The sequence below is a fragment of the Colius striatus genome, chromosome 5 (genome assembly GCF_028858725.1).
Source record: "Colius striatus isolate bColStr4 chromosome 5, bColStr4.1.hap1, whole genome shotgun sequence".
Taxonomy (NCBI): domain Eukaryota; kingdom Metazoa; phylum Chordata; class Aves; order Coliiformes; family Coliidae; genus Colius; species Colius striatus.
The window spans coordinates 50829430-50857251 of record NC_084763.1 but is presented as its reverse complement, the minus strand read 5'-3'; the positions used below and the strand labels follow the sequence as shown (position 1 = coordinate 50857251).

Sequence of the window (27822 nt, the reverse complement as noted above, 5' to 3'; positions counted from 1 at the left end):
TGAACAGTACCTAAAAGTACCTAACAGTACCTAAAAGTACCTAAAAGTTACTAACCAGAATGTTACAGAGCATGTACAAATTTTTCTATTTTTCTATTTTTCTATGTACAAATCCCAAACTTGAGTAATTACATTCTCACACCGTGCACAACTAGAACAATAAAAATTATGCACATAAATGTTTTAAGCAGTAATACCTGTTAACTTCTCATTATCAAATCCTGGAATTCCAGTTGCTATATTTGCATTTTTCTGATTCCTTCCAAGTCCCATACAATCATTACTCTTGTTTTTCTTACTGCTTTATTCTGAATCTGGCTTTATACTCCTGTCCTCATAAGATGCGAGACAACGCTGAATCAAACACGTGATATTTCACTTAAATGACATGAAGACAGGTTTATCTGTTTCTCCAGCTGGCCTAATAAATAGAGACCTTTCATCACTTAGATGCTTATCACAGCTGTAACCACACTATTTCTCCAGTCTTCAGTATAAGATCTCTTGTAAGTCAGACGTTGCATTCACAGATGTTGATTCCTCAAGATTGGTGTCTTCTGAGCTTATCATTGTATGTCAGAATGCACAGACGCAGCCCTTTTGTTGCTGAATCATCTTTATTCAAGCATTTCTTGTTCATCCTTGAATGTTTGAAGCACATGCAGCTCTCCATAGTTTCTGTAGTTTGTGATGGTGGTCAGGATATATGTATATTGAATAAGCTGTTCCTAAATTTCATTGTCCCATTTCTCTTTTTTTCAGTGTATTTGGAGCTTTCAGTGAGGGCTGAGTATGAAAGTAGCAATACCTTGTGACTGGACACTATAGGATCAAAGAGTGTGTGTGTAACTTAGGTAGAAACTTTTGAGTAGTGTTAAATGAGCTAGCTGAGATACTTGATAGAAATAAGGGATTTTCCTTAGATGTACTAAACCTTTAATGTTAACTGGCAACCACGCTGTTCACATGCCACAGCTGACTCTTAACTCCATAATTCATCCATTCTCATGGAGAGTGACCTTAACTTTTATTAAACTTTCCATTATCACTTGATCAAGTGTTTTAAAAGTCTGCTTTAGATTTGGACACTAGGGAGATTTAACTTCCTGGGCATGAGTTACAGCATGGCTGACATTCACTGTTGAGGTTCAAAAGCAAAGCATCCAGGTCACAAGGATGAATCCTCTTTCTTTTGAGTGAGTATTGACTGCCTGCACTTGGGCAGTTTGAGGAAAATCCTTCCTTTCGACTTGTTTGACCTGCCGTCCTCTTAGTAAAACCTTGAAAAAGGAATCTCTGTGCAGAATCAACTGCTTTTGTTTCTGGTTTCTCCTACACATTGCTTCTAAGGCATGTGTCACAGCACTGACAGCACCTATTCAGGTAGATGTAACTGCAGGCAATGGGCTGGCTGCAGAGCCAGGAGTCACAACATAGTCCTTCAGTCCAGCTCCTTAGGCTGTGTTAATGACTAACTGGGACATAAATAATCCCTGGTGTGTCTTGCTTTGTGCATCTCATTTGCTCTGCTAGTAGGATAGGGATGAGAGCATCAACCCAACATTTCCAAAGTGCTTTGACAGCTACTGTTGTGAATGGTTTTCATATCAATGTTGTTTTATTTATATATATTTATATCTATTTAAATGTTTGTTTGATAGAAGGCATCCATTTTCCTCTTAAATACAAAGCACACGGCCAGATTTTGCTAGAGATTCTTGAACTCTTAAGTAAAAATAGATTATAAGACATTTCACTGGGCAGAATCTGGACTTACATAAAAGCCTTTTCTTTGTAATGGACTCTGGAAGCAACATAATTGGTCTATTAATAAGTGAATTATTTTACTCCTTTATGCTTCATTGCCTACTGGAGAAAGATACAGGCCATCTGAAAACAAGTGCAGCAAACTCACTGTTTATCAGGCTTGGGTATTTAATTTTCCTTCCCCTTTTAATTCTATGAAGGAAATGATTTCTGCAATTGTTAGCAACTAATAAAAAAGCAAATTTTACTTTGTGCAGTGAGTTATCGAATAGAATGTAGAGTCATGGTATTGTTTGGTTGGAAAAGGCCTTTAAGATTAATTCCAATCCCAAACGTAACACTGCCAAGCCCATCACTAAACCATGTTCCTCAGCATCTCATCTACACATCTTTCAAATATCTCCAAGGATGGTGACTCCACCACCTCCCTGGGCAGCCTGTGCCAGTGTCTAACTACCCTTTCAGTGAAGATGTTTTTCCTAATCTCCAGGCTAAACCTCCTCTGGCACAACTTGAGGCCATTTCCTTTTGTCCTGTTCCTTTTTACTTAGGAGAACAACTACCACCTCAGTTGTATTTCAGTAGCAATGAACACAGAAATCTAAGTGCAGAAGGAAATCACAGGTTCACTTTCTCATGAAACAAAGCAAGCTAAACCCATCAAACTATTTTTTACTTACTGTGGAATTTCGAGACAAAATTCAGAATCACATTTTCAGCCCTCTGTGTAATTTTACAAAGGAACAATGAAGGTCCAAGCTTAGAAGGCTTTCTGCCCTAACATGGTATTTCTGTCCCCTCAGTTCTTTTGCATAGCTCATATACATGCACAACACATGAGCCAAGATGAAAAGCTATTTTTTACTGAAGCCCTTCTCATTGCCAAAATGATGTTTGCTGAGTGTAAGAGGAGTCATCTTTGAAGAGCACATGTGCAAGAAGTGTACAAGTCATTTCAGTGGGCATAATTGTAGTCTAGAATACAATAATGCTTTATGTGTCTGACAGTGATGAATTAAATAACCTAACAGCATATATGGTGATGAATTCTTAAGGGACAATAAAAAAACATCTTTTAGGTATTATGAGAACCTTCTCTTTAGGATTTTCCTAAAGCCCCCAATTTGGCTTAATTTTCTTTTTCCAGATTTTCATGTAATCATGATCTTTGACACAATTATATACTGTCCTACAGACAAGAGGTTAGGTGTTTCTATTCAGCTACACTGTATTTTAAGGGGGATTTTTTCTTGTATTGTTTCCAGTTTAGGCTCCTGTTGTGTTTAAAAATAGAATAGGGAAGATATGCTTCTACTCTCTCTCAAATGGAAACTCAAATAACACCAGGTGGTCAGCAAAGTAACAACAGCCCACATAAGAGCACAGTCAGGCCTGCCATACCTATTCAAATCAAAGAATGTGATTTATATTTAATACAGGTTACTGAAATGAATTTATTGCATCTGAATTTCATTATTCAACATGAATTATCTGTACCGGGGCTTAGAAAAACACCATTATTCTCTTAAGTACAAAATGTTAAAAGATATTTCTTCATTCATTACACTAGAAGCAGTCTGCATTTCAGATAAGAAACTAAAACAATAAATGGAATCATTATCCAGCTACATTTGGAATTAACATTATTCATTCTGGCTCCTCTGCATATCCATGACCTTTACAAGCCTTTATTTATCACACATAACACAACTTACGTGGCTAATTTTGCAGGAGTCAACACTGATGTATTACTGATTGTTTCTCCTTTTATGTGATTGTGCTACTTCCTTAATTAAAAATATGTCTGATGTACAAGGGTGAGCTTTTATTTTTATTGTGTGAAAGAGTTTCTGGTGGTCATTAGAGAACAAAATACGTCCTTTCTTCCAAGACTCAATCACACATAGTTAGTATCTCTGGGTTATGGAGTTAAAGTTGCTTCATATTTGAGAACATTAGATCAGCAGAACACACTTCAGTAATTCACTGGAACCTGGATTGTCATTCCACCCTCACACTATATTCACTTATGAATAAGGAGATGTTTTTTTCATGGACTGTCCTCTGAGTACTTCAGTGATGGGATAAGGACAATATAAAACTTCACTGGATAATGCAATATACCTGGACATACAGTTCACCATACCTGAACATTATGCTGTGACTTCTTTCATCACCCTGTACGTGTCCCTATGACCCATCTCTACCATTAGTGCTCTGCCACCATGCAACCCCCTCCTCCATCATCAGGAAGGAATTTCTGTAGCCTCTAATTAACTTTTCCTATAGCTGAAGCTGAATGTAAGTTGAACACACCATTTGTGGTCTCTCAGCCCCTCAGAGCCAGTCCTGTGGTCTCCAAATGTAAGGTATGTTTGCTATGACAAATAGCCCATGAACCCTTAGAATTCCCATATCTTAGCACTGTCAGAATTGCATACAGATTTTTAACAGGAAAATATCCAAGACATTTTTCTACTTGTCCATGTGCCACCCAACATAATCCACAAGTCAGTGGCTAACTCTGAGTTTGGAGACTGCAGAGGACATCAGTTCCATTTTGTGTTAAAATCTTGATTTTGCTTCCAGTGTTTGTTTACAATGAAAGCATTTTTTACATGTTTGCTGAAAGTTTCTGTAGAAATGGAAAGCAGAAGTTGTGTACACTAAACTAGATTACACTGGATGCAATGGACGTGGTCACACTGTGTTGCCCGGTAGTACATGATTTGACTTGACAGCCTCAGCAGGAGACATTGAGGAAAATTTACACCATGATAATGTACCAACCTCTGAATCAGATGTCTAATGGTAATTCCCTCATTCAGCACCTTTATGACTGACTTAAGTCTGAAAAAAATATCGTCGCAGCTGCTCAGGGCCCTATTCCTCGATGGTAGCCTTCTAGTAGCCACTACCCTTCAGCATTACCCTGAATGTGGAGCACCAGCCCTTTTCAGAAGGAGAAGCCTGTGACAGGCAGATTGCTGGGCTGTTCCAGCCTGACTTTTGTTATGTGGCCTATGTTCCTCTGGATAGTCAGGACTCAAATGGATAAACCCATTCTCCTTTCCTTTCTTGAGTTACTGCAGCCAGTAGAAGTGGCTACATGGATTTTTGTTGGCTGTCTTTGGTGAAGTTCTCTCCTGTTTTTGTAAAAGCTTCTCCCATTCTGTGAAGAAATAAGCATTGCTATCTTCTGCTTTTTTACAGTTGCAGCCAAAGTAGAAGACTCTCGCCCAATGCAGAGACCCCCAAGGAGGCCACGAAAACCCAAGACATTAAATAATCCAGAAGACTCCAGCTACTACACTCTAATACATGTGAGTTTAGCAAGCTTTAGAAGCTAAAACTGCCAAATAATTCCCTCCTGAACTTTCTTTCTAATTGCCCAATTTCCTATATTCTTTTCTAATGCAGCATAAAAGCTGTGTCCTGCTGAAAAGAAGCGAGCCAGAAACTTCACATTTCAAACTAGACTTGAAATTGAGGTTCAGAGGTGAATCTGATTGGGGACCTAGGTCCAAATTTTAGTTTTGTACCTAAGCATATGTGTATTTGTTACATGCATAAGCAGCATTTGAACATTCAATATCCAAATTAAGTGCCTGGCCTCTGTAGTTTCTGTGTAAATTGTGGGACAGAAACAGGTTCATTCGGAGAGCTATTTTGAGCACCTAAATTAGTGCTTGATCTTGCAGAGAGTGCAAATATTAAAATAGGCTGTATTAGTATGCACACTGTAACTTCCTTTACAAATGTGTCAGATTGTGATTATGAAGGAATTGGCAAATACAAACAGCTTGGGAGACTAATGGATTTGAGTGCCTCTATATATAGCCTTTGGTCCAAGTTCAGATACCAAGTGCAGCTTTCCACTCTTGACTTCAGTGCCCTTAAATATAGGAAAAAAGTAAGCAGAAGGAGAGAAATGTATAAAAGGTTCAGAAAGCAGTTCCAACAAAAAAGCAATTAAACTCATTTGCTCGAGGTGCCTGTATCTTAGTGACCTATTTTAACAGCCGGTGAGAGCTCAGCTAATAAACTAACCGTAGCAATTGCTTCTCCTTTCAACAGAAGGTGTCACCAGGGCCTTTAGGGAGAGTTGCGTCTGGCATAGCAAAAAAAGACAAATATGGCTATGTTTTATTATGAAGGCTTTGAAATAACACAGCTTTGGAACAGTGGTATTCTAAAAAGAAAACATTTTCTTCAATTTCCATCTAAGAATAAGATTTCTGAAGAGAAGGTTAATTCTGAACTAAATGCATATTTAGAAAGCCAAGACTAAATAGTCAGGAACATAGTCTTTTCTGAAAGCTAATTTATTACATGTCCAGGTCCATATCAGATACCAGCCATCACATCAGTGCAAACAAAAACTGCAGTAATGCCAGGGAATTTTCAAACAAATCTTTAGCAGCAGTTTTTCAAGGTATTAGGCAATGTTCCCTTCAATTAGTTGTATTTTTCAAGAAGATGTGGAAGAGAGAAGGCTGTCTTCCTGACATTAAGTTCACTGGTAAGGGAAAGGTTCAGCTTAAATATCTGTACAGTGGAGCTTAGAAAGGAGACCCACTAGTTCTTAAATTCTTAGACTCTAGTTTTAAGTCCTTGAGCTCTAACTTGTGATACTCGAGGGCAGTCAGCTTTCCCAGCTATCAGGGATTTTCTACCTTCGTAAAAATCTCTGTGTCCTGCAAGTATTCAGAGATGATTATCCAACCCAGATCACCTGAAATTGAAGGCACACAATATCAGTGCATTTTTAAATTACTTTTTTCCTGACTTCTCCAAAACCACATATTTCTCTTGCATCATGTTACCGATATTAATTACACACCTCCCATTATCACTCATCTCCTTGCATATCAAATGAGCTAAGGGGGTACAGAGGTATAAATGAAGCCTGGTAATAACCCACTGCTCATGCAAGGCACTAAAAGTTTATTTTGGAGTATATTTCTTTAAATCAGCCTGTCATTTTAAAATTGCATCTTATTGCTTATCATTTTTCAGTTCTGTCTTGCCCATTTGCCTGCCTACTGAGTCCATCAGGATTTCTGATCCTCGGTGACTTTACAGTCAGTAATTCTAATAAGTTTTCACCCATTTGCAAGAAATACACACAAGACCAAAATTAAGACTATCTGCACTTACACATATGGCTTTTGAAGTGGGATGTGTTAGATGCATTGCATTGTTTTGGCTGTAGGGACAGCAATCTATTCTCAGAAATTATTCACATTCCCTCTAAGTCTCCTCTCCTCTGCATTTCTCGATCTCTTGTATCCTAAAGGTGCTTTTGCCACCTAGAAGGCTGCTCTTTAAACAGGGCCTTTGTCCATTTTGTTCTACTAAACCCTGTGACAAGGCTGCATTGACATTAATGAGAAGAGGGTTATGCTTGCTCCTGCTGTGTTGCCTATATTCATGGAAATTCTCATGGCATCACAGTAAATTTAGTGAGACAGTGTTGTCAAATTCATTAAAACAGCTATAGCTATTTGAAATTTTTAGGTCTTTTTTCTTTTGTCTGATCCACATTACTTCTTCTATTTATTCTATTTCCTTCTTTTATTTACTTCTTCTCACAATATGGAAACTGAAATTTGGGAGTAACACTGTTAATCCCATTCTCAGTCTCAAAGATTCCGAAAAGAGATTTTTCTTGCTTAGCAAATTAGATTACCTATATTTTCTTTTAATGAAAGATACACAAATAATTCCCACTTGACATATTGATTAATTTGTATCTTTGCATAAGTTTTCCTTTTAGTATTTTTTAATTACTTTGTATTTTCTCAGAAATCAATACAAGACGAAAAACGGAAACCAAGAAAAGAAAGGTAATTTTCTTCATTATCTTGCTGTTGTTGTTTCAGTACCCTAGAAACAGTTCTTAGCTGTACTTCAACCAGGAGAATAAAGCATTTAAAAATCATGGTAATTTGGTGATTTACAGGAGGGACTTCATATACAAAATTAAAATACACAATTTTCAGTGAGAAAAATCCATTCTAGAAATCAGCTGTGCAGTTTTACTACAGCACGGCCCTTCACCATGGCAACACAAGCATAATAATATGTTAAGATAAGGTCCACATCAAAGATAGTTCTGACACAGAAAATAATTGAAGGTGCTTAAAATTCCAGTCAAAGTAAATGAGCAACCAGTTCTCTTTTTTTGTTAGTAAAAATACAAAGATTGTTAAAATTGTCTCCTAAAAATAGATGACTGGTTGGAAATCAATCACAAGAAACTAATAATTGTTAATAACAGGTAAAGGGGAGTAGCCTTGAAATTTCCACCAGAAGTCTTCTCTTCATAGTGTAACCAACCTATTTTGAAGTCCTCTGCAGAAATAAGCAAGTGATAGACAAACACTGTTGTTCTTTATCTTAGATCCTTACACGTGGTGTAGACCTGGTTCACAGCCCTTGACATACATCACAGCTTTCTCTTATTTGCGTTTCTATACTTGAGCTTTCCTGCTGTTCCCCAGTGCCACTGCTGAGGTACCCCAGTGCCATTGCTGAGGTACCATAGCATGCATGTTGTGGCAGCCTGGCCATAGATGCAAGATGAGTGGGCTCAGCACTACCCTCCACTGAGGCTGTAGAACACAAACTCTGTATCTAAAATATGTATCTTAAGGGATTATATGCACATCATATGTGCTCACACCATTTAGCTTCATTGAGACACAGTCTAAATGGCATTTGATTATGTCACTGCTTAAAGGATTCACTTAATGCCTATGTCTTTTCTGATGTGATTTAGGTCCTGTAAAAAATCTCACACCTATTGTTGTTTCCTGTTTAGCAAAAACAAAAAAAACAAACAAAATAGTGTTTTCTCTCATTTGGCCTCAGTTAGGCTTCACTCATCTTAAATCTAGTTAACCAGTTCACTGACTGCATCTTCTTTCAGCACGTGCTGACTGTATTAGTGGAACATAACAACTGAAATCAATGAGATATTAATGTTTCCTACCAACAGCAGAATTAAATCCTGAGCTTCATTCAGATGTCTTTTAACATATATCTTTTTTCCCTAGCCATTCTAAACCAGATGTTGTGATTGCAATTTTTCTGTGCATATGTTACCCTGGATAGCTTTCATCTAACAAAATAAAGGACATCTGCATTATTGACACTGATATCTCAACTAGTTGCTTTAGACTCTTCTTGTACTAAGAGAAAAAAAGTAGTCATCTTTAGCAAAATTATTTCTCTGTCCATCAAAGAGGCATCTGAAATAGATCAGATTGTTTACACCATAAATTGCCTCTCCCTTCAATATAATGGCAAGCCCAAACAATTTCAATCATATATATCTGCTTTGTGAACATGTAAAAGTATTTAACCTTTCAAAATTCTCAATCTCTGCATCATACAGCAGTCACATTTCAGCAACTGATTTCTTCTGCTGATACATCTTTTTCCTTTCATCCCCAACACGTGAACACCAATAACGATATTTAATTTCCTGGATTTTGAATGTTGACTGTAATATTGCAAAGTGAAACTGTTAACTTACTGCATTTATTTATTGACAGTCTCAGCAAAGTGCTAGATTTAGATTTCTACTACCAAGAAATTTCATCTACTGATTCCACCTCAAAGGACAGCAGTTCTACCACGAGAAAGAAGAGACACCCACTTCAGCGCAGGACTTCTATTTTAAGAGCTACTGAGAGGTAATTCATAAAAATGGTAACAGGGGGGGAAAAAATGCTCTATATCCTTGTTGAGATATTCAAAAGATTCACGAAAAGGAAGATACATTTTCAAATTAGACATAAATCTATTTTTTATTTAGTGGAATCTTGAAAAATCACCTGGTAAAATGAATAGCTGAAAATCTCCTGCCTTTCTGCAGCAGGGACAAATGCTGGTATATGATCAGTGTTCAACCTACCTGCAACCTTTTGGCTTCACAAATGCCAGATGAGATGGATAGACATCCTGCTCTAAATCTCTGATTTAAAATCGATTCAAACTAAAACAGAACCTATAAATGGTATTTCTGAACAGTTAGCTTTTAAATAGAGTGGATCGTAGAATCACAGAATTATAGAATGGTAGGGGTTGGAAGGGACCTTTAGAGATTCTGCCTGCTTTCTGCAGATAAGACACCAGCTTAGCTGCCTCTTTTTCCTGCTGCCCTGTAGCAGCATATGTGTTCATAGCCTGCATGGACTCCACTGAGGTGGAGAGCCAGGACAAAAAACCCTAAGAGGGTTTGCTCAACCTCCTCTCTTCCCACAGAGGGTGGCCTCTCTTGGGCTAAGGGAATTCAGATTGTCACTCTTCCCAGTGCATGAACACACAGCACATGCAAACACACATTTATGTATATTGATGTATTTGTATTTTCTTGTGTCTTTATATATGTAGGTCAAAGGCTTAAGGGAAACACTGCACCTGGAATGATTGCTGAATTTGAAAATGTATCCATAGTAATAGAGAAAATGTTTGTAGGATATTTTGTGCCCCTTATGTATTTTATTTTTGGCATTTTTTCAGGTAGGATCTAAATTCATTTTAGGAAGGTGTTGTGAAGGCATGGAATTAAAAATAACAATATAAAGGAATTACCATGTAGTTTACATCCCTTGGAAAATGTTGCATTTCCAGGTTGGCTAACTAAATTTGGCTAACCAAATCTGTCAGCCTGAAGTCTGGTTAAGATGAATGAGAATTTTGCCACTGAGCTTACTAGAAGGAATTGCTTGCCTTTTACTGTGTGCTGCTCTGATTGCATCCTCATTAGCCATACTGGAAAAAAAATCTCTGTAACTTTTAAATTTATACTATTACCTCTGAGGGCAGATGAATGCAATTATTAAGCATTTCTGAACTTCAGTATGGGGTCACTTGGGTTTAAAGACCCTACAGTCATTTCCACAGAAGTGAATCCTTGAGCATTTTTTATTTGGCAGTGTAGCTAAAGTTCTGGTGTTGGCCCAGTGGTGGGTCACACCTTTAGTGTAGAACAATCCAATTTTTTGTGAGTATTGCAGAGTAATATACTTTTTCAATAACTGAGTTTTATTTTTAATCTCGCTCTGTGGTAAGACCTCATGCCAGGTCACCATTCCAGCCTGTCAAAAGTAGCTTCTAAAATGCATCTTATTATCTGGATAAAAAACCCAATAAATTAGGTGGACACTAGCACAGAGCTCCAGAGGCAGGTTAAAAACAGAGCAAACAAATTTATGCCAATGAAAATCTGGTTCAGTAACCATCAGGCAAATGCTACTGCAAAGAACCTCCATGCTCTCAATGTTTTTATGCCCTTTCATTATGTCCCCTTCACAGAAGAACATGTTGTTCTCTGTGTTCATCTGCTTTTAGTATACAATGTGTTTGTTCCCAGGTGCCCGCTTTATGCAGCACAGGAAGAGGCCTAGCAAAGTCATTTCTTTCCCCCGCTTCCCAGGAGGGTGGAGGTTAAGCAGTCGATTAGGGGTGTTTGCCAAGTCAAATGTTTTTACTTTCATTTCTAAAACACTTCTGTGCTTAATCCCTAGGTCGAGGGTTACAGAAAGCCCCCTGGAAGAGAGTAAAACCGAAGATAATCCCTATGACTACAGACGACTGCTGCGGAAGACCTCACAGCGCCGGCGCCTTATCCAGCAGTTCTAGCTGCTGCTGTTGTTCCTGCTGCCATTTGGCTTTTATTAGCATAATCTTTTTTATCATTTTATACCATGTGCTTCCTTTTTTTTAAAAAAAAAAAGAATATCTCCAATGTTTCAAGTTTACATGTGTGTTCATGTGAATACGAATTACTGTTTGACAGCCCAACACCACTGCAAAGGGACACTGCCAGTCACACATCATATACTTAAAAACAAATGAACATAAAAATCAGCTTTCTTTGGGATACCACTGCTATACCTTCAAATTATTAGATATTAACAGCTTAAATCTAGTTTACTTTCCTATATGTGTGTTCCTTTCTTTTTGCATTTCATCAGCCTCATCCAATTAAAATAGATCATTTAGTTTATAGTTCCCTAGCTGAGCTTTCAGATTCCCATATGCACCTTCAGAAAACCTTAGTTATTGTTTCCAATAAATTGTTTTACATGAAAAAAAAGATATACAAGAATACCACAGGGGAATTTCTGCTCATTTTAGGTTTACAATGCCTAAATTTTGGGATGAACTGTTTATGGCAAGTGTCCCTCTAATGAAAATGAACATAAATGATTAATTGGATAGCATCCTATGGCATTTTATTTCATTATTGACTTTACTGCAAAGCTAGTAGCAAGTTATAAAGGTCAATATTGCGTGTATAATCTTTATGTTGGAGATGTCCATTCATGGGAAGTATACCCATCCCTCTCCTCTGCCTCTGACCTTTGTGACTAAGTGATGAACTTTTAAATTGTGATTTTATTTTTTTGTTCTCCTTTGCATTAGATCTTTAGGAATCTGAATCTCTGGGGTGCCAAGAAAGGAACAGAAATATGCTGTCTGGCTGATTGCTGCCTAAATATAATGATCATTCTTAATTATTTCCAGTAGAAATTAAGTGGAAATCAAAACAATGGCCACCATGTTCAAATTTTCCCCCAATTCCTTGTTCAAAAGACCTTATTTCACAGAAACCACACACATAATTGCTGTGCTTCCTTACAGGATTCATAATTGCATGTTCCCAGCTGCAAAGCAAGAGAAGGCAAATTTTGTGATACCTGTATAAAGGCCTCATTCTGCTCCCTTGCTTAGCTCTCCTAAACACTGTGATTGGCAGCAGCAGTGAGCCACAGGGGTTGGGTTTATGTTCCCCACATACACTTGGCCCTTTCCCCAGAGACAGGTAGCCATTGCTTCCTGATCTTTAACTAGTTATAAGGCTATGTATAAGGAAGTAAATTTTGCTGCTATGTAAAATTTGCAATGCATTGTTTCAAATTTTGAAATGTTTGGAAGTTGCTATCTCATGTATTATTAAAATGGTAAAGTAAATAAAAATGCACAAGGCAGTGATACGGTTGGTTGTGTCTGAATTACACCCAGGTCTGATGAAACACTGTGGATGGGGGCATGAGAAAGCAAGACAGAGAAGAGCTCACAGCAGCCTCTCACCATGGAAAGCCCAAGCTCCTGTCTGCATTTCCTTAAAGCTGATGTGATCTGGAAACCTGTCGTTTCACACAAAGAGGGGCTTAGGTTGGTTTTCTTTTACTTTCCCACCATGCCAGTGTTCTAATCCATCAAGATATTTCCATGGGATTCATGGGTAAACAGTCCTAGTATGGGTGCACTCAGAAAGCAGAGGGAGATGCTTGCAGCTGACCACAGCCTGGGAGAGCCCAAGGCCTGGCTGCAAGGAGCTAGGGGGACTGCCTGGCTTGTCATGGTCTCACCTGCCTCCATCCTGGGGTTAAGGCCTGAGCTCCCTCCTGTGCAGGAGGAGAGGCAGCCATGGCAAGGAAAGGCTCAATGCTTCCACGGAGAACCAGCTGGGTGAAAAAGGGAGTCTTGCTTGCCTTGAGAAACAACGTCGGGGAGCAATAAATAAGAAGTGGTTGTTTGCTGGGGGGTTGCAGGGAGACCCGGGGAGCGCCCCGGGGATGCCAGGAGAGATGCAGGAGCAGGCAGGCACAGGAGCCAGGGGCCGCCCCAGGCAGCTGCGGCGTCACGAAGGGCTCCTCCACCTCCGCCCCGGGAGCGCTGCCGAGACCCCTTTGCCCAGCCCGGGAGCGGGAGGGGAGAGCGAGAACAGCCCCCGCCCCAGCCCCACACTGGCCTCTCCGGCAGCTGCCCGGCCCGACGGGACCTTGCCGGTCGCCGCGGGCATGGCCGGGCCACGCGGACGGCGGGGGTTCGGGATGACCGACCCGCCCCGTCCCTTGACTCCCCGCGTTGCTCGCCGCCTGCGGAGGGGCTGTGCAGACCTCGCCGCCCAGGAGTCCCCTGCTCCCAGCCACGGGGATGCCCCGGCGCAGAGGGTGAGGAGCGGAGGGTGACTTCTCATAGGACTAGGGCTTCTCTGTCGCCCTAGGGACCGGTGTCCCAGCCTTCTCCTCGGGGCACCGGGCTGCACCGCCGCGGGGCCGTCGGAGCGGTGGAGGAGACAGAAGGTATCTCGCTTCGCCCTCCACCGCCGGAGGCAGCCAAAGCCCCGAGGCAGGCTGCCCCTAGGGCTCGGGGCTGCCCCGAACGTCCCCTTCGGCCCTTCAGTGCAGGGTGCGGGGGACCTTTCACTGTCACCTCCACCGCCCGTCTCGGCAGGGCACGGCCCCCGGCTCCCGCGGCGCCGCCCGCCCCGTCCCGTCCCGCGCAGGGGGGCAGCGGCCGGTGGCGATAGCGGAGAGCAGCCGTGGCAGCTCGGCGGAGCGCTCCCCGGGGGCGCCCACGGGAGACTCTCCCACCCACGCGTGCCCCGGTCCCCCCGCCCCCTCGCCTGCCGCCGCCTCGCGCAGACGCGCGCACTTACACACCCGCACACTCACACTCACGCACACTCGCTCAGGCCGCCTGGGCTGCAGCTCGCTGCTCCTCGCCCGCCCCGCCGGTTCGCCTGCGCCATGGCAAGCCCCGGCTCCGGCTTCTGGCCCTTCGGGGCCGAGGAGGGCTCAGCGGCCGCCGAGAGCCCCGGCACAGGTAGGAAGGGGAACGACGCCGAGCAGCCGGGCGGGACCGGCCCGACGGAGCCGCGGAGCTGCCGTGGCAGCGCTGCCCGGTCGCCCGAGGCCGCTTTGTGGCAGTTCGACCGGCGGGACGGAGCGCCGGCTCGGCCGGGTAGAGGGTGCCTGGGGAGCAGTACCAGGTGTCGGAGGAGGTGCCCCTGGCCTCCACCCGTCCCCACGGACTCTCCGTTCGGTTTTGTTTTGCAGCCAGAGCCTGGTGTCAGGTTGCCCAGAAGTTCACGGGAGGGATCGGGAACAAACTCTGCGGTAAGGGCAGGGAGGCGCCGGCAGCCCGCGGCGGAGGCAGAGCTGCGCGCCCGCGGAGCGCTGGCTGGCGGCCGCGGGCCATGCCCCGGGGCGAGATGGGGGGTACGGGTGATGATGCGCTGGTACTGATGTCGTGTGTCCGTGTCACTGTCAAGCCCTGCTCTACGGAGATGCCGAAAAGCCCGTGGAAACCGGTACCAAGGCAGCCCCGGGGGCAGCGGAGCCGCGACCGGCCTGTACCTGCGACAAAAAACCTTGCGGCTGCCAAAAAGCGGAGGTGAATTACGCCTTTCTGCACTCAACAGGTAACGGCGCTCCTGGTCCGCGCTGCATCTCTACAACTAACTGAAAGCCAGTGATTCAGTGGGGAAATAGCCTCCGTCTGCGTTGCGCGGATGCAACTATGCGGAGCTCCGAGCCCCCGGTCCCGGGCCATTCCTCTGCCTCCCCGGCACCTCACCGGGCGCTTCTCAAACCCGCCACAAAAAAAACAAACAAAAATAAAAGCCCCCCCCAAAAAAAACCTACAATAAAATCTCGGCGCGCTGAAGCCTGCAGGTTGCTCTTTCTGAGCAATACTGACAGCAGAGACCTTCTCATTGAAGTCCTTACGATGTAATTAAGGTTTGAGGGGAGGAGGGAGAAAGAGCACGCTCTTCCTGATTTATTTTAATTCGAGGTAATTTTGCACTTCATCTTGTCTGACCTTGGAGGTAGCGTCTCCACTATTGCACCGCTCCCGGCTCCCCGCGGAAACGCACCGGCAGAAGCGCAGCCGTCGGCAGAGGGGAGCGGGACCCGCTGCCCCCCGCCCCGCTGCAGGCAGGGAGAGCTGCAGCAGGCGCCCCTCGCCCGTCCTGCTACCGGCCGAGCCCTCCCGGGTTACCCTGAATGAGAGGCTTCCATTACAGCTCGGCTCTGCCTCAGCCCTGAAACAAAAGATGTCAGTGCGTGCGCTTGAGAGACTGTGTAGTATCGTCTCGGAAAAAGGCGTTGAATTATCAACAAGTTACTTGCATTGGAGAGTCATAATGAAGATGTTTTATCACAAGACAAACAGCAGCTTTTAGCAAGCTTCTTGTAGCGTTTATTTCCCAGCCTTTCTTTTCCCTAAGGTTTTTTCCCCCTCCCTTTTTTTTAATATTCCAACTCTCATTGTCCTACAAATTGGTCTTATACATACTGTGGGTGACATTTGCTGCGTCGGACAGGACATTAAAACCTAACTATTATGGCTCTGAAAATTCCTTAAAATACAGTGTTACCAATTTGCTTAAATGAAACGAAGTCTGTTTGTATTGACCACGGTGAAAAGATTTCCTAAACAGAAACGGGAGATGCCTTTGTCCTAAAGATGTGTGTACGGTTGTAAAATGAAGTTAACTTTTTCTGTCTCCCTTCCCAGATCTTCTGCCGGCATGCAATGCAGAAGTAACAACCATGTCTTTCCTACAAGACGTTGTGGACATTTTACTTCAGTATGTGGCGAAGAGTTTTGATAGATCGACAAAAGTTATTGATTTCCACTACCCAAATGAGTTGCTCCAGGAATATAACTGGGAACTGGCAGACCAGCCACAGACCTTGGAAGAAATTTTATTGAACTGCAGAACAACTCTGAAGTATGCAATTAAGACAGGTAATAGCCATGCTCATTTTCTACCCTATATAGTCTCACCCATTGATTCAACGTATCATTTCGTTTTCTCTTGAAATGTTAAAGATTGAAGCAAGGGCTGTATTTTGCCAGTTCCAAGCAATTTCTAGCAGAGGCAGAAATTGTTTCCCTAAATGATGAAATACCCCGGCGACCGCGGCTCTGTAACTGTCAGGGCAGCATCGCACACTCTTTCTCACGTACAATTAACGCCTCTGTGAGTCGGAGCTGCCGACTGTGCCACCGAGCAGCCTTTTCACCCCCTTGGCGACTTTCCTCTTTGCTTCCCCCTTCACATTAGGCGGGAAGACGCGGTATCGGCCCTTGCGGGGCTGCGTGGGGCGTGGGAGGCAGCCGGGACCGGGGGCAGATAATGGGAGGGGAGCAGCAAGAACCGGCCCATTTAACAGCCAAAATCGCAGTCAATATCCTGTAAATGGAAGCCCTGAGCGGCCATTTGCTTGTCTCTCTCCTTACCTGCAGGACATAAAATTAGGAGAATTTAACAAACCTGTGCCCAGGAGAACAGAGAGGGTTTTTTTTTTCCAACTTAAAGCTCAAGCAGTAAAAACAAAACCCGAATTGTTTTACTAGCCTTTCGTTGTTGTTGTTTTTTCATTTGGCAAGGGCAGGGATGGCTTGATTCCTATCTGTCTGGGACCTCCTGTTAGTCGTGCCCCGTGTGGGCTTCGTTGCAGGGAGGCAGCATGAGGCTCACCCAGCCATGGGGAAGCCCCCGGTCCCGCGGTCGGGGCCACCTTAAATAAACCGCGGCGGAGCAGACAAAAAGCGGAGCTACAATTACAGCTGCGATTGAGAAATAATGGGGAGTGCGGGGAGCTCTTGGTGAGAATTTGAATTGCTGAGAAATTGCTTTAAAATAAATGCGTGGCTGTTACATAAAGAGAGAAAAGGCTGGTTTGTGAATAGAGATTGGGGGGGAAACAAAAACCAGGTTTTGTCACCTTTTGGGAACGGAACAGGCTGCTAGCAGTAAAGATTGCGGGAAATCTGAGTAATTCTCCACTATTAAAGGCAGAAATGTCCAGCTGAATGTTTTTGATGCATGAGTCGGGTGCTGTCGGTAAAATATCAGAATAAATAGTTAGATAAATGATGTCCAGAGGAACAAAGTCGATCAGTCCAGTGACCCATGTGATGTGTCTGGATGGAGCACAGGGAACATGTTTTCACAGAAGGATGTGAAACGCAGAATCTGTGAATTTGGGAAATCAAATAGCATTTCTTAGGCGATTTTTGTTAACCTTTTTTTGTTACAGCCTGTTTCACATAATGGACCTATTTCATTTTGTGCATCCAAAAAAGAGACCCTCTAAAACAATATTACCGTTTCTTTTCTTCCCTGTAAATGTATGAGACTTTCCCTTATTCTTATTTTTTTTGTTTATTTTAATGGAAACGATGTTTCCAAGGTCTAAAGACTGGTGCTGGGGGGGTTGTGTGAGACGTGACAGTGTGATGGGGTTTGGCTGACGGTGCAGAGCTGCCTTGCTCAGCTGCCGACACTCCTCAGCAACCTGGAGGAGGTGGGAAGCTCACAAAATACACAGAGTTTACACCCGGAGCTCTTGGCATGTGCTTCAGAGCAAAAGGTTTGAATTACCCTCAGAGGGAAGACAATGTGGTGAGGTTCCAGGCAGCATCGACCCTTTGGACACCGCCTCTCCTGGGCTGGCAAGGAGGGGGAGGGGGCTGGCTTACATTTAGCTGCAGGGGCCCGGGAGGCTGATTGGAAAATGAATTTTATTACTTAAATTAGTCTCACAGCTGGATCCCCAAGTCCTAGCAGTGGTCCCCAGTTGGTATTCGAGGAGCCGGATGGCTGATTTTTTGGCTGAGGGGTGGGTGTGGGATGGTCCCAGGTGTTGCCTGCATGCCATGGCTCAGGGGAGCCACACACAGCTTTCTGCCCCCTTACCAGGTACCAGCATCCACCCCCAGTGAGGATTTTGTCTGAGAGAATAGAAAAGACAACACCTGCAAAAAGATGGAAAGAAAGATGGATAGGAAATTCGGTTCCTGTGCAATGTTTGCCCTGGTGAATTGAAACATGAGTGGCTTGGAAAGCCCAGGAAGGGTGTGAGGAGCTGGTGCTGGCCCAGCCTTGCTCCCTGGCCGGCCCTGATGCCGGCAGCAGGCTGTGCATGTGGTGGGGCTGCAAGCAAGGCCAAGCCTGGTGCTGTCGCTGTGTCTCTGTCTGTGCTGTCTGGCTTTGCGTGGCCTTTCTCATCACTTACCCTGTCAAGGCTGCATGAGGATGCGTGTTCATGCTACAGGATGTCTGTGCCTAAAATCAGGTGGAGGCAGGAGCATACATGAGAGGAGGATGCATGGAGTGAAGGCATGTCCTTGGCATGGAAAGCCTGGCCTTGGCTGTCCCAGTGCCTCAACTCTGATTCTTGCCCAGTTACTCTGGGATCTGTGTGAATATGTTGTGCTGCTAAACCAACCAGTAAGCAGTAATTTCCTATTTTCAACCCCTCACCCTTTTCTGCACCCTGTCAGCCTCTTTTCCAGTCACCTCTTTGTTCAGTGACAACCGTGACAAAGGATGTACATTTCAGGCAGATAGCACATGGGGGGCAATTTTTGAGCATCTCACACACACCCTTCTTACCTGACCAGTGCAGCTTGTGTTTTAAGCAAAGCCACATCTTTGCAGCCACCTAGCCAAAGGGAAGAGAGCTTGCTCACATATTAGGGTGTCATGAGGACAGACAAACCCTTGCAGCTGAGACTGGGGTCAGATTGAGGTGTTAGGTTCTCAGCTGTTATGTGTTACATCCATGGTGCAGAAGGCAAGGGTGCTGGGTGGAGGGGGCTGTGTTACAGGTGCAGGTATCGAAGGCTCTGCCAGCAGCTGTGCCAGCAGCAGCAGCTCCTGCTCTGCCTCTGCTAACATCTCTGCAGGAGTCCAATGCTGCTTCCCATACCTTACTCACTCCAGGATACGGCTGTCCTGACACCTTGCATGCAGCTGGCCCTGTTCCTGCTGAGGTTCTCAAAGCAGGAGGTGTGCTGTGAGGTTTCCTTGAAGAAACAAGCAGTGACAACAGGGCTGTTGCCTGGGGCTGGTTACGGGGCTGATGGAGGGCTGCTGAGATGCTGCAGCTGTAAATATGGATTCTGCTATTCCCCCACTGCTATTTTCAGTGTGGCTTTGGGGTTTCTTTTCTGGCCTCTTTGAACCTTCCTGTGGCTCATATTCACCAAAAGCTTTTCAGCTCCTAATTTTCTGTTTCTTTCTGGCAGAATTTGGGAACCCACATGGAGCCTGGCTGTGAGATTGAACCTGAGCTATAAATACAGAAATCTCTCTCAAAATCCCCTTGTCAGGGGAGCTGCAGTCTCTTGTGTGGGTTTGGCAGCAGTGGCAAAGTGCATGTGTGCCCCAGGCCCAGCTACTCCACACAAGAGCATGCAGGCTAGATCTAGTCCATTTTGCTGCCTCTCAGCAGCATTCCTCAGAGCCTGTGGGGCTTTGGCCACCTGTCCTGGGCAGCCTGGACCAGGGGAAGGTGGCAGTTCTTGTCTCACGTAGGGAGGGCTCAATGCAAAGCACAAGTCAGGCTGGATGGCAGTGGCATGGGGCTCGTCTCAGGTTAAGGATACAGGGAGCTGGCTTTTGCGTGTGTGCCTCTGCCCAGCCCTTATTCCCTGCTCTGGCCTGTCTGTACAGCCTGATTCCTCTGCCTTTGTGAACCACAAGGTGAAAGCTGGGGAGCAATTCCTGGTGCTGTTCTGCCAGCCATGTGTCCGTGCCTGATAAGAGGCCACTGGAGACCAAAGATAAGTTTTCTCTTGGTACTGGGTCTGTGTTTCCTCAATCACCTTGCTCTGTCTTTTGTTTTCCATGATGGCAATGATAGTAGGTTGTCTGTGGATCAGGACAGATGTTTTCCAAGCAGAAGCTGCTTTCCTTTCGGAGTGATTGTGAATAATCTGTAATTTGTACTGGTGATTATGCCACTTAACAGGGGCTTGCAGGGAGCAACTAGTAAAAATGGAGTTTTAATGGTTCCTGGGTTTAGTGGCTCTAGGCAAGTTTTTAAGAAAAATATCTAGCAGGATTTAGAAAATAATAGAGAGCCATTTAGATTACCAGGTAAGTGGACTATCCTCAGCTCATTGAGTATATCTTGTGCATAATTCCGCTGGGGCAGCAGTACTGGTTTTCATGGGGTTTGTTTAAAATCACTCTTGTGAGCAGCCAGGCTATTTGTAAGTTCACGGAGAAGAAACGACAAGGACCGTCACCTTCCCTGCCATCTTCTTACAATCATCAGCCATTGAGTCATGTGCAAAACAGTCACCAAAATGTTCCATTTTCTCATTTCACCCTGTCTATTATAATCATTAGCCATTCATCACTGATGTTATATGTGCTGGCAAGCTCTTCAGATGGTGTCTCGTGCACGCCTTTCAAACCTAGCCAGGCAAAAACACATCCAGCGACAACATGTGACACACTAACGGGAGCAAACAGCTATTTTTGTGAGGCAATGATGTGCTAATTTTCAAGCCATATTGAGAGGATAATAGGGAATGTTGGAATTCATTATTCTGCGTTCAGTGTAATTACTCTGATTTTACTGAGTCCGGAATGAGAAAGAAGAGAAATCCTGCCTTATCCGAGAAATGTATTTGTTGCTGTTTGCTTTGTTTCATACCTTAAAAGCACTTCCTTCTCTATAGAAAATCCAGAGGTAAACATACAGTTCAGCACTGAATAGTTTCATTCAGAGTGATGAGCCTTTTGACAACATTTTCCATCTTATGCAGGGCACCCTAGATATTTTAATCAACTTTCAACTGGATTGGACATGGTTGGATTGGCAGCAGACTGGCTGACATCAGCAGCAAATACTAATATGTAAGTAGCAGATATTTTTTTCTGTAATCATATTTATTGTAGTTTTACAGTATACTCTAAAATATTAGCTGCTGTAGCTCAATGAAAGGAAGAATACTTTTATGTTAAGGTGGTGGCAAAACAATTGTCTGCTTTTCAAATGGTTACTGCAATTCTTTACTTGAAGGCTTTCAACATTTTGCTGTAGGCTGTCTTCTGCAAAATTTCATCATACTAAGATGTTGATTTTGATACCTGCAAAAAAAATGTGCAGAAAGAAATACTGTAGCATTTTTGCATGCATAAATATATAAAACAAAACATGCATTAAGTGAATAGTTGCATTCATGCAGAGGAGTTTAAACAATCGATACTCAGAGCAGTTAGAGCCATTGCTTTCTGTAAGAAACAAGTGCAGAATTTAACTGTGGAGTTCTGGAATTTTTTCAACTTTGGATCTAGGAGGCATTTTTGTGCAATTGCTTAGCTTCATGCACTGTTTTGTCATCATGAATAAGATTGCAGATGTGTATGCTCCTAGACATGCACACAGGTTTTTGCAAGGTGAAGGTTTGGCTCTGCCCAGCAGCACTTGAACACAGGGCAAAGGCTTGAGCCTGGAGGAGATGGGCAAGACTTATTTCACTGAAATGTGTGTAAATGAAATATCAAATGCTCTCAGCAATTACCCTTTTAGACATTTGAGGTCAAATCAGAAGGAAGTTTAACAAAAGCATTGTAAAACAGAACTCTTCCCAGTGCAAGATAGAGTTTATTGTGGCTGTAATGTAACATAATACTGGAAAAAAGATGTTTTAGTGTTGTAGATGAAAGCATTAAATATGGACATTACTACATTTCAGGTTCACCTATGAAATTGCTCCAGTGTTTGTACTTTTGGAATATGTCACACTCAGGAAAATGAGAGAGATGGTTGGCTGGCCAGGGGGCTGTGGCGATGGGATATTTTCACCTGGTACATAACATTTAAAGCTTTCTTTCTTTTTCAGACTATGCTGTATGACATCTCCTATAGTTAAAGAGTAAACATAATTAAATGTGCATGTTTGAGAGGACACTTGCTAATAACCACCAGTGGCCTCTTTGAGATAAAGTATTGCATGTTCATGAATTTCAGGGATGTGATTATAAGGGTCTGTTTGAGCAAATTGCACTGCATTATGAGCAGCTGTAATGGCACATGGGGAATGTAATCAGAAGAGACATTTGCTTTACAGTTTTGCTTTGCCCCCCCCTTTTTATGGATTACATGACATAGAAAGACAATTGTTTTAATAATGAAGGGAAGAAACATAACAATGCTCTCCATCACCGCAGGGGAAATTGGAGGAAAGAGGTAAAGATGTAGCATCCCTTTAAGCAATTTTAGAGGAGTTGGTAAGATCCTGCCAACATTACAGTATGTGCTTAGCTTCCCATGTGTGAGCTGGCCTGTTGAGCTCAGTGGGGCTTCTTGGGTGGCTGCTTAAAGGCTCAGAAACCTGGTTCCTTCAGAGCAAGTCAGTAAGGCAAAAAATGAATGTGATTAACTGTAGAAAAACCATTGATTCTGACAAACACTACATTGTTAAGACTGTTCCTTTTTTTTCTTTTAATCATTCCACTTAGTCTTTTTGTTTATACTCTTTGTCACCTCCTATCTTACTTTGGACTTTCATTGCTAAAAATTTTGGCCTATTTATGTCAGAAAATTGACAAAAAATTACAAGAATTGACAATGCCCAAAGCATCTTGACTTGTCAAAAGAGAACAGACTGAGAGCTGATGGGGAAGGAGCCCTTCTGGAAAGAAAGCTCATTGACCTAATGGAGAGGGGAAAGAGTGTTTGGACTACTGAGAAAAGGAAAGACCTCACTGACGACAGCCTAGGATGTCCAGCTCTCCCAGGGCTTGAAGGATCAAGTTCATGCTGTGTGAAAGATCGGGCAAGGCTCATCTTTAACTTCTCACGTATGAATGCGTTCATGGGAAGTGGTGCAGGAGTTTTGTCATGGGCCTTTCCACAGAAGTGGAGAAAAAGATGAGAAGAATTTACATTACTTCTTTTTGAGATCTTAATTAAAAAGCAATGGAGCAAGCGCTCTGACAGTTTTTACTGTAGTGCTTAGAGATCCTGACCAAAATCATGGCCTCCATCATATAGGGCGGCATCTAAATGTGTGTCACAAGCCCAGGACCTAAGGCAAAGTTTTTGAAAACTGGACAGTGGTTGGTCACTGTCCAGTCCCTGGCCTGACTCAATACAACTGGTCTTCAATTCCTCACCTCACAGGCTTGAGCCTCAATAGCCCCACCGTGCTGGTCGGGGTCTTAAGAGGGGAGAGAGGAGCAATAGCAATGCTGCTCAGCCAGAGCTGCTGGGCAGGGACAAGGCACAGGTGGCAGGCAGGGCTGAAAGGTCTGCCCAAGTCTGGCTATGTTCAAGATGGGTGCCTGAGGAGGAACTACTGTCCCTCCTGAGCCTATGAGAGGTCTCTACCTGACCTGGTGCAGGGTGTTGCTAGATGTAGAAGCTCACTTCATCTAGTTGAAACCTGCGTGTGGACAGGCTCTCTGTCAGGCATGTACCTGTGCTGCTTGTTTGCAGTGCTGCCACCTCTCATCCTGTTTTTCTCTGCAATTTCTGCTTTGTGCAAAGTCCATTTTTCTAACTCACTCTCTTAAAGCAGCAGTACCCAATGTGCAAGTTCTGCTTTTTTAGTCAATAATCAAAATCATCCCTATGCTTTTTGTCTTCTTGTTTCAAACTGTCACTGCTTCAGCTGAAGACCTCGCTGTTATGAAGAAAAAGTTCTTCCTCTCCACATTCTTTGAAATGAAATATGGAGTATCAATACATACAGAACATAAAGGCCTGATTAGGTTCTCCAAATACTGTAGGTGTGTTTTGTTGCCTGCAATTAACTATGGGTGTAAACACAGCTGTAAAATTAAATGCAGAATGTGGACTTATTAGTAAGACTGAGGTTAAATAACTAGGCTATAAATACTAATAAAAAAGCCTTTTATTAAAGAAACTTAACATTTCAGTCTTCATTCTTTTGACACTGAGCCAATGACTTTGGACAAGATAGGCCAAATTGCTTCAACCTGGTCACCTTAGTTCAGTCACCTAAATCATCAACAGCAGCTGTTATATGGCATCTATCCAAGCATTTCCTCTTCATCTCTCTATTTCTTGTTTTGTTGTTTGTGAAAGGAAATGTAGAAATATGTTCAGGCCTCTCAAGATAGGTGAAAGAGTAAGAAAAGGCCTGAGCTGTACTGACCCCCATGTCAGTAATGCCATCTCTCTGTGGCATTTTCACCTGGATTCTAAGGAGGACCAGTGAGATCAGGGAAAACTCAGAGCAAGGACAGCTTCACTGCAAGAGCAGAGCTAGGACATTGATTGGAAATGAAGGGCACAGCTTCCGTGGGCTGTAAACCAGAATATGTATATCCAGTGGGATAAATACAAATCTTACAAAAGTCAAAATCATATCAAATTTCCCAGGACATATACCCTGCTGGTGTGACATGTTGCAATGCTTTCATTGCATGGTCACTACTTTCAGCAGAGCTACTTTCATCTGCTTAAAGGGTGGATTTTATCTCACTACAACTGTCCAAGTACTGAGTGTCTACCTTGGGCTAGTTACAGCAGCTCCCATATTTATATATATTCAAGAGAGGGGCTGATGCATCCACAGGGCAAGTCATCTCACCTACCACAAAGCTACCTTAGGATGAGCTGAATCATCTTCTGGAAGTGCATGTCATGTGCTCTTCACTCCATTCTTAGATGCGTGAAAGTTGGGTTAGTTGAACTCTACCTCAGCTGCACTCTGACCTGTTCATTTAAAAGCCTAAAACCGTGAACAACATAAAACTTTGCTTTATTAAAAAGATATATATGCATAAAATCAATGGATTTTATGTATACAGGTCTGTGTGTGTGTGTGTCTGTGTGCATAAATATGTACCCGGACTCAGTCTCTGCCTCAGTTTCTACATTGTATTCCCATAGTGCTCATGCAGCATTAATGTACAACCAAACATTGTTCCACTGTAGACACAGAGGCTTGGCTTGTAAAAAATCTCAAAGGAAAAAAAAGTGCTCATTTTTAATATATGCATTGACAATTGAAATATGGGAACAGAATACTGCAGAGCTGTTGTCTGATACCCATCTCAAAGTGGCTAAAATATTCATGTTGAAATGGGTATTTTGAGGCTAAGACGTGGCAGTGATTTTAAGGCTAATGTTAAGGATCTTTTCCTCTTGTTCCCATCAGAGGACAAATAAATATTTGTTAGAATGACCATTTTCCCTTCTCACACCCCACTCCAGTTATCCAGAAGATAGTGTCTATTGGGACTGTGTGGGTTTCCTCAGAGCCAGGTCATGAAATGCCACCCTGATTTGGGAGGGGAAAGCACAAATGAGGTTGCACTTGGAAGCCCCTTGGGAAGTTGCCTTGTGCTGGCATCTGCTTGGGAGGTGAAACACAGTGAGGATTATGTGTTGATGACATAGGGAAAGATAAGACTGGGGACTAAAGGAGAAATAGTAGCAAAAAGAAGGATGAAAAGAAGCTCCAATATTTTTTTGCAGTAGCACTTTTTGTGTAAACTGTTATTTGGGTGTAGTAGATTCTGTTATTATCCAACCCTGCAGTGAGGAGTGTCAGGAAGAATTTACATGGCTGCCATGAGGCAGAAACATCAACATTAGAGTTGCAAAAAACTGTAGCAAGACTTGTGGTTTGTTCTGCAATGGTATTACAATGCATAGAAAAAGTAACAGTATGTTACTGTGGACTCCAGGTGGTGCCATATCTAACATGTATGCTATGTTGATTGCCCGTTTCAAGATGTTCCCAGAAGTTAAAGAAAAAGGAATGGCAGCTATTCCCAGACTGGTTGCCTTCACATCAGAACATGTATGTGTTTCTGTTTTTTCCTGTTATGTCTGCTTGTATGAATTTATGATGAAGAAAATAGCTAAAGGGGGATTTGTAGACAACTGTCTTCATTTCTGTTACTCCACTGGGAATAAAAAATGAGAAGGGGGTGCTTTTTGGTATATAGAGGGATGAGCTGTGTGGTTATCTGTGGCTGAAACCCAGGGAAAGCAGTCTACAAGTCACCTTCATTTCTTTTGTTCTCACTCCTGTCTGTATAAATGTCAATGTGAATGGTGAGGACATCAAACAATGAGAGCTCATCATCAGGCTTCAGCACTTTCTGCCTGCCAGGAATGTCTTTTGTTTGGGTCATTCTAGGGGAACATCAAATTACTTTGAGTCAAAGTTTTTCTAGCCAGAACCACTTCTGCTGTTATTTAATGAGAGGGTGATAACACAGGTGAAGACAGTGGGATGGAAATACATGGGGTGTGTACTGGAAAGCAGCTGTGATGCCTGGAGGGAGCTGGGCTTTGCTGTGGGTTTCTTCCTGTAAGCAAAAGCTTCAGCACACAGGGTTCTGTCATAGACACTGATGGGGTCTGGCAGTGCAAGAGTTGAGGGGAGGTGGGCAAAGGAGAAATCAGAGTGGTATGCATAGGAGAAATGCAGAGGCTTTTGCTGTTTGAACAGCCACACAGGTCATATCTTTCTCTGTATTGGAAGGTTTATTTTGGATTTATGGCCAATTAAAGCAGCTTATGGTGGAGAATGTGTATGTAGGAGAAAGAGGAAGGGTTATACCCGGCAGAGGCTGTGAGCTCTCTTTGGGCTTCACAGTCCACTTCTAAATGTCTCTCCAGCTGTGTGGGCTCAGCCAAAAAGCACTCTTTCGTGGCTGAGGCTCAGCAGCATGCTGTCCATCTTGGGTAACAACAGCTTCCTCACTGCCATTTTTTTGACTTATCAGTGAACACATTTCTATTCTGTACAAGTGTGAAGAGTTAAGTGTCTTAAAACCAGGTCAGAAATGTCTGATTGCATTTCATGGCAGTAGGATGAAATGCAATACCCAACTGTGGGCTCCGTGTGGCAGAATAATCCTCCCCAAAGCAGTCCAAAAGAGGGATATTCTACAAATGAATAGCAATTCTCCAAAGCTGGCTGTGCAGCTAGAGATGCATTTGTTCATATGGGGGTTACAGACCTAATAAGTCCTGCAGATAAGTTTCAGCATGATTATTTAAAATAACCAATCCTATTAATCATTTGAAAATTTCATCATATTCACAGTGATGGAATGTTAAACAATGAACCAAATTGTGCTATCAATTTAAAAATATTGAAATGAGCTTAAATAATTGTGTTTTCATGCCAGGGAACAATCAATTCCCTTAGCAAGTTAAACATTCCAAAGTCAAATATACTAGAGAAGCCATAGAACAGCATCTGAAACCCATTACATTTTTAAAGTATCTTGAAATTGCAGCTTTGCCCTTCTTGAGTTGAGTTTTTCTGTAAACTATGTAATGGCACATCTTCTGGGAAAGTTAAGAAATCATGCTAAGTGAAGACAATACCCTTTAACCCTTAATTGCCTAAAGGATATGGGATGAGGATGAGCCTCAAAATAGCAGAGGCTGTAACAGGAATTGCAGAGGCTTAAAAGTACAATCTCTTTTTGGTTAGAAA

The 27822-nt window shown here is 43.1% G+C and overlaps 2 protein-coding genes across 2 annotated transcripts in view; both read left to right on the top strand.

Moving 5' to 3' along the window:
- Nucleotides 1-11421, top strand: part of MYO3A (myosin IIIA) — a 107815-nt gene extending 96394 nt beyond the window's left edge. Inside the window, exons 32-35 of the mRNA XM_061996826.1 lie at nucleotides 4981-5090; nucleotides 7576-7616; nucleotides 9330-9470; nucleotides 11307-11421. Of these exons, the coding sequence (XP_061852810.1) occupies nucleotides 4981-5090; nucleotides 7576-7616; nucleotides 9330-9470; nucleotides 11307-11421 (407 nt within the window). The remainder of the gene's footprint in view (nucleotides 1-4980; nucleotides 5091-7575; nucleotides 7617-9329; nucleotides 9471-11306) is intronic.
- A 2900-nt stretch (nucleotides 11422-14321) lies between these two features.
- Nucleotides 14322-27822, top strand: part of GAD2 (glutamate decarboxylase 2) — a 37847-nt gene continuing 24346 nt past the window's right edge. The window contains exons 1-7 of the mRNA XM_061996517.1: nucleotides 14322-14397; nucleotides 14631-14690; nucleotides 14846-14995; nucleotides 16096-16329; nucleotides 21151-21241; nucleotides 22084-22196; nucleotides 26051-26166. Of these exons, the coding sequence (XP_061852501.1) occupies nucleotides 14322-14397; nucleotides 14631-14690; nucleotides 14846-14995; nucleotides 16096-16329; nucleotides 21151-21241; nucleotides 22084-22196; nucleotides 26051-26166 (840 nt within the window). The remainder of the gene's footprint in view (nucleotides 14398-14630; nucleotides 14691-14845; nucleotides 14996-16095; nucleotides 16330-21150; nucleotides 21242-22083; nucleotides 22197-26050; nucleotides 26167-27822) is intronic.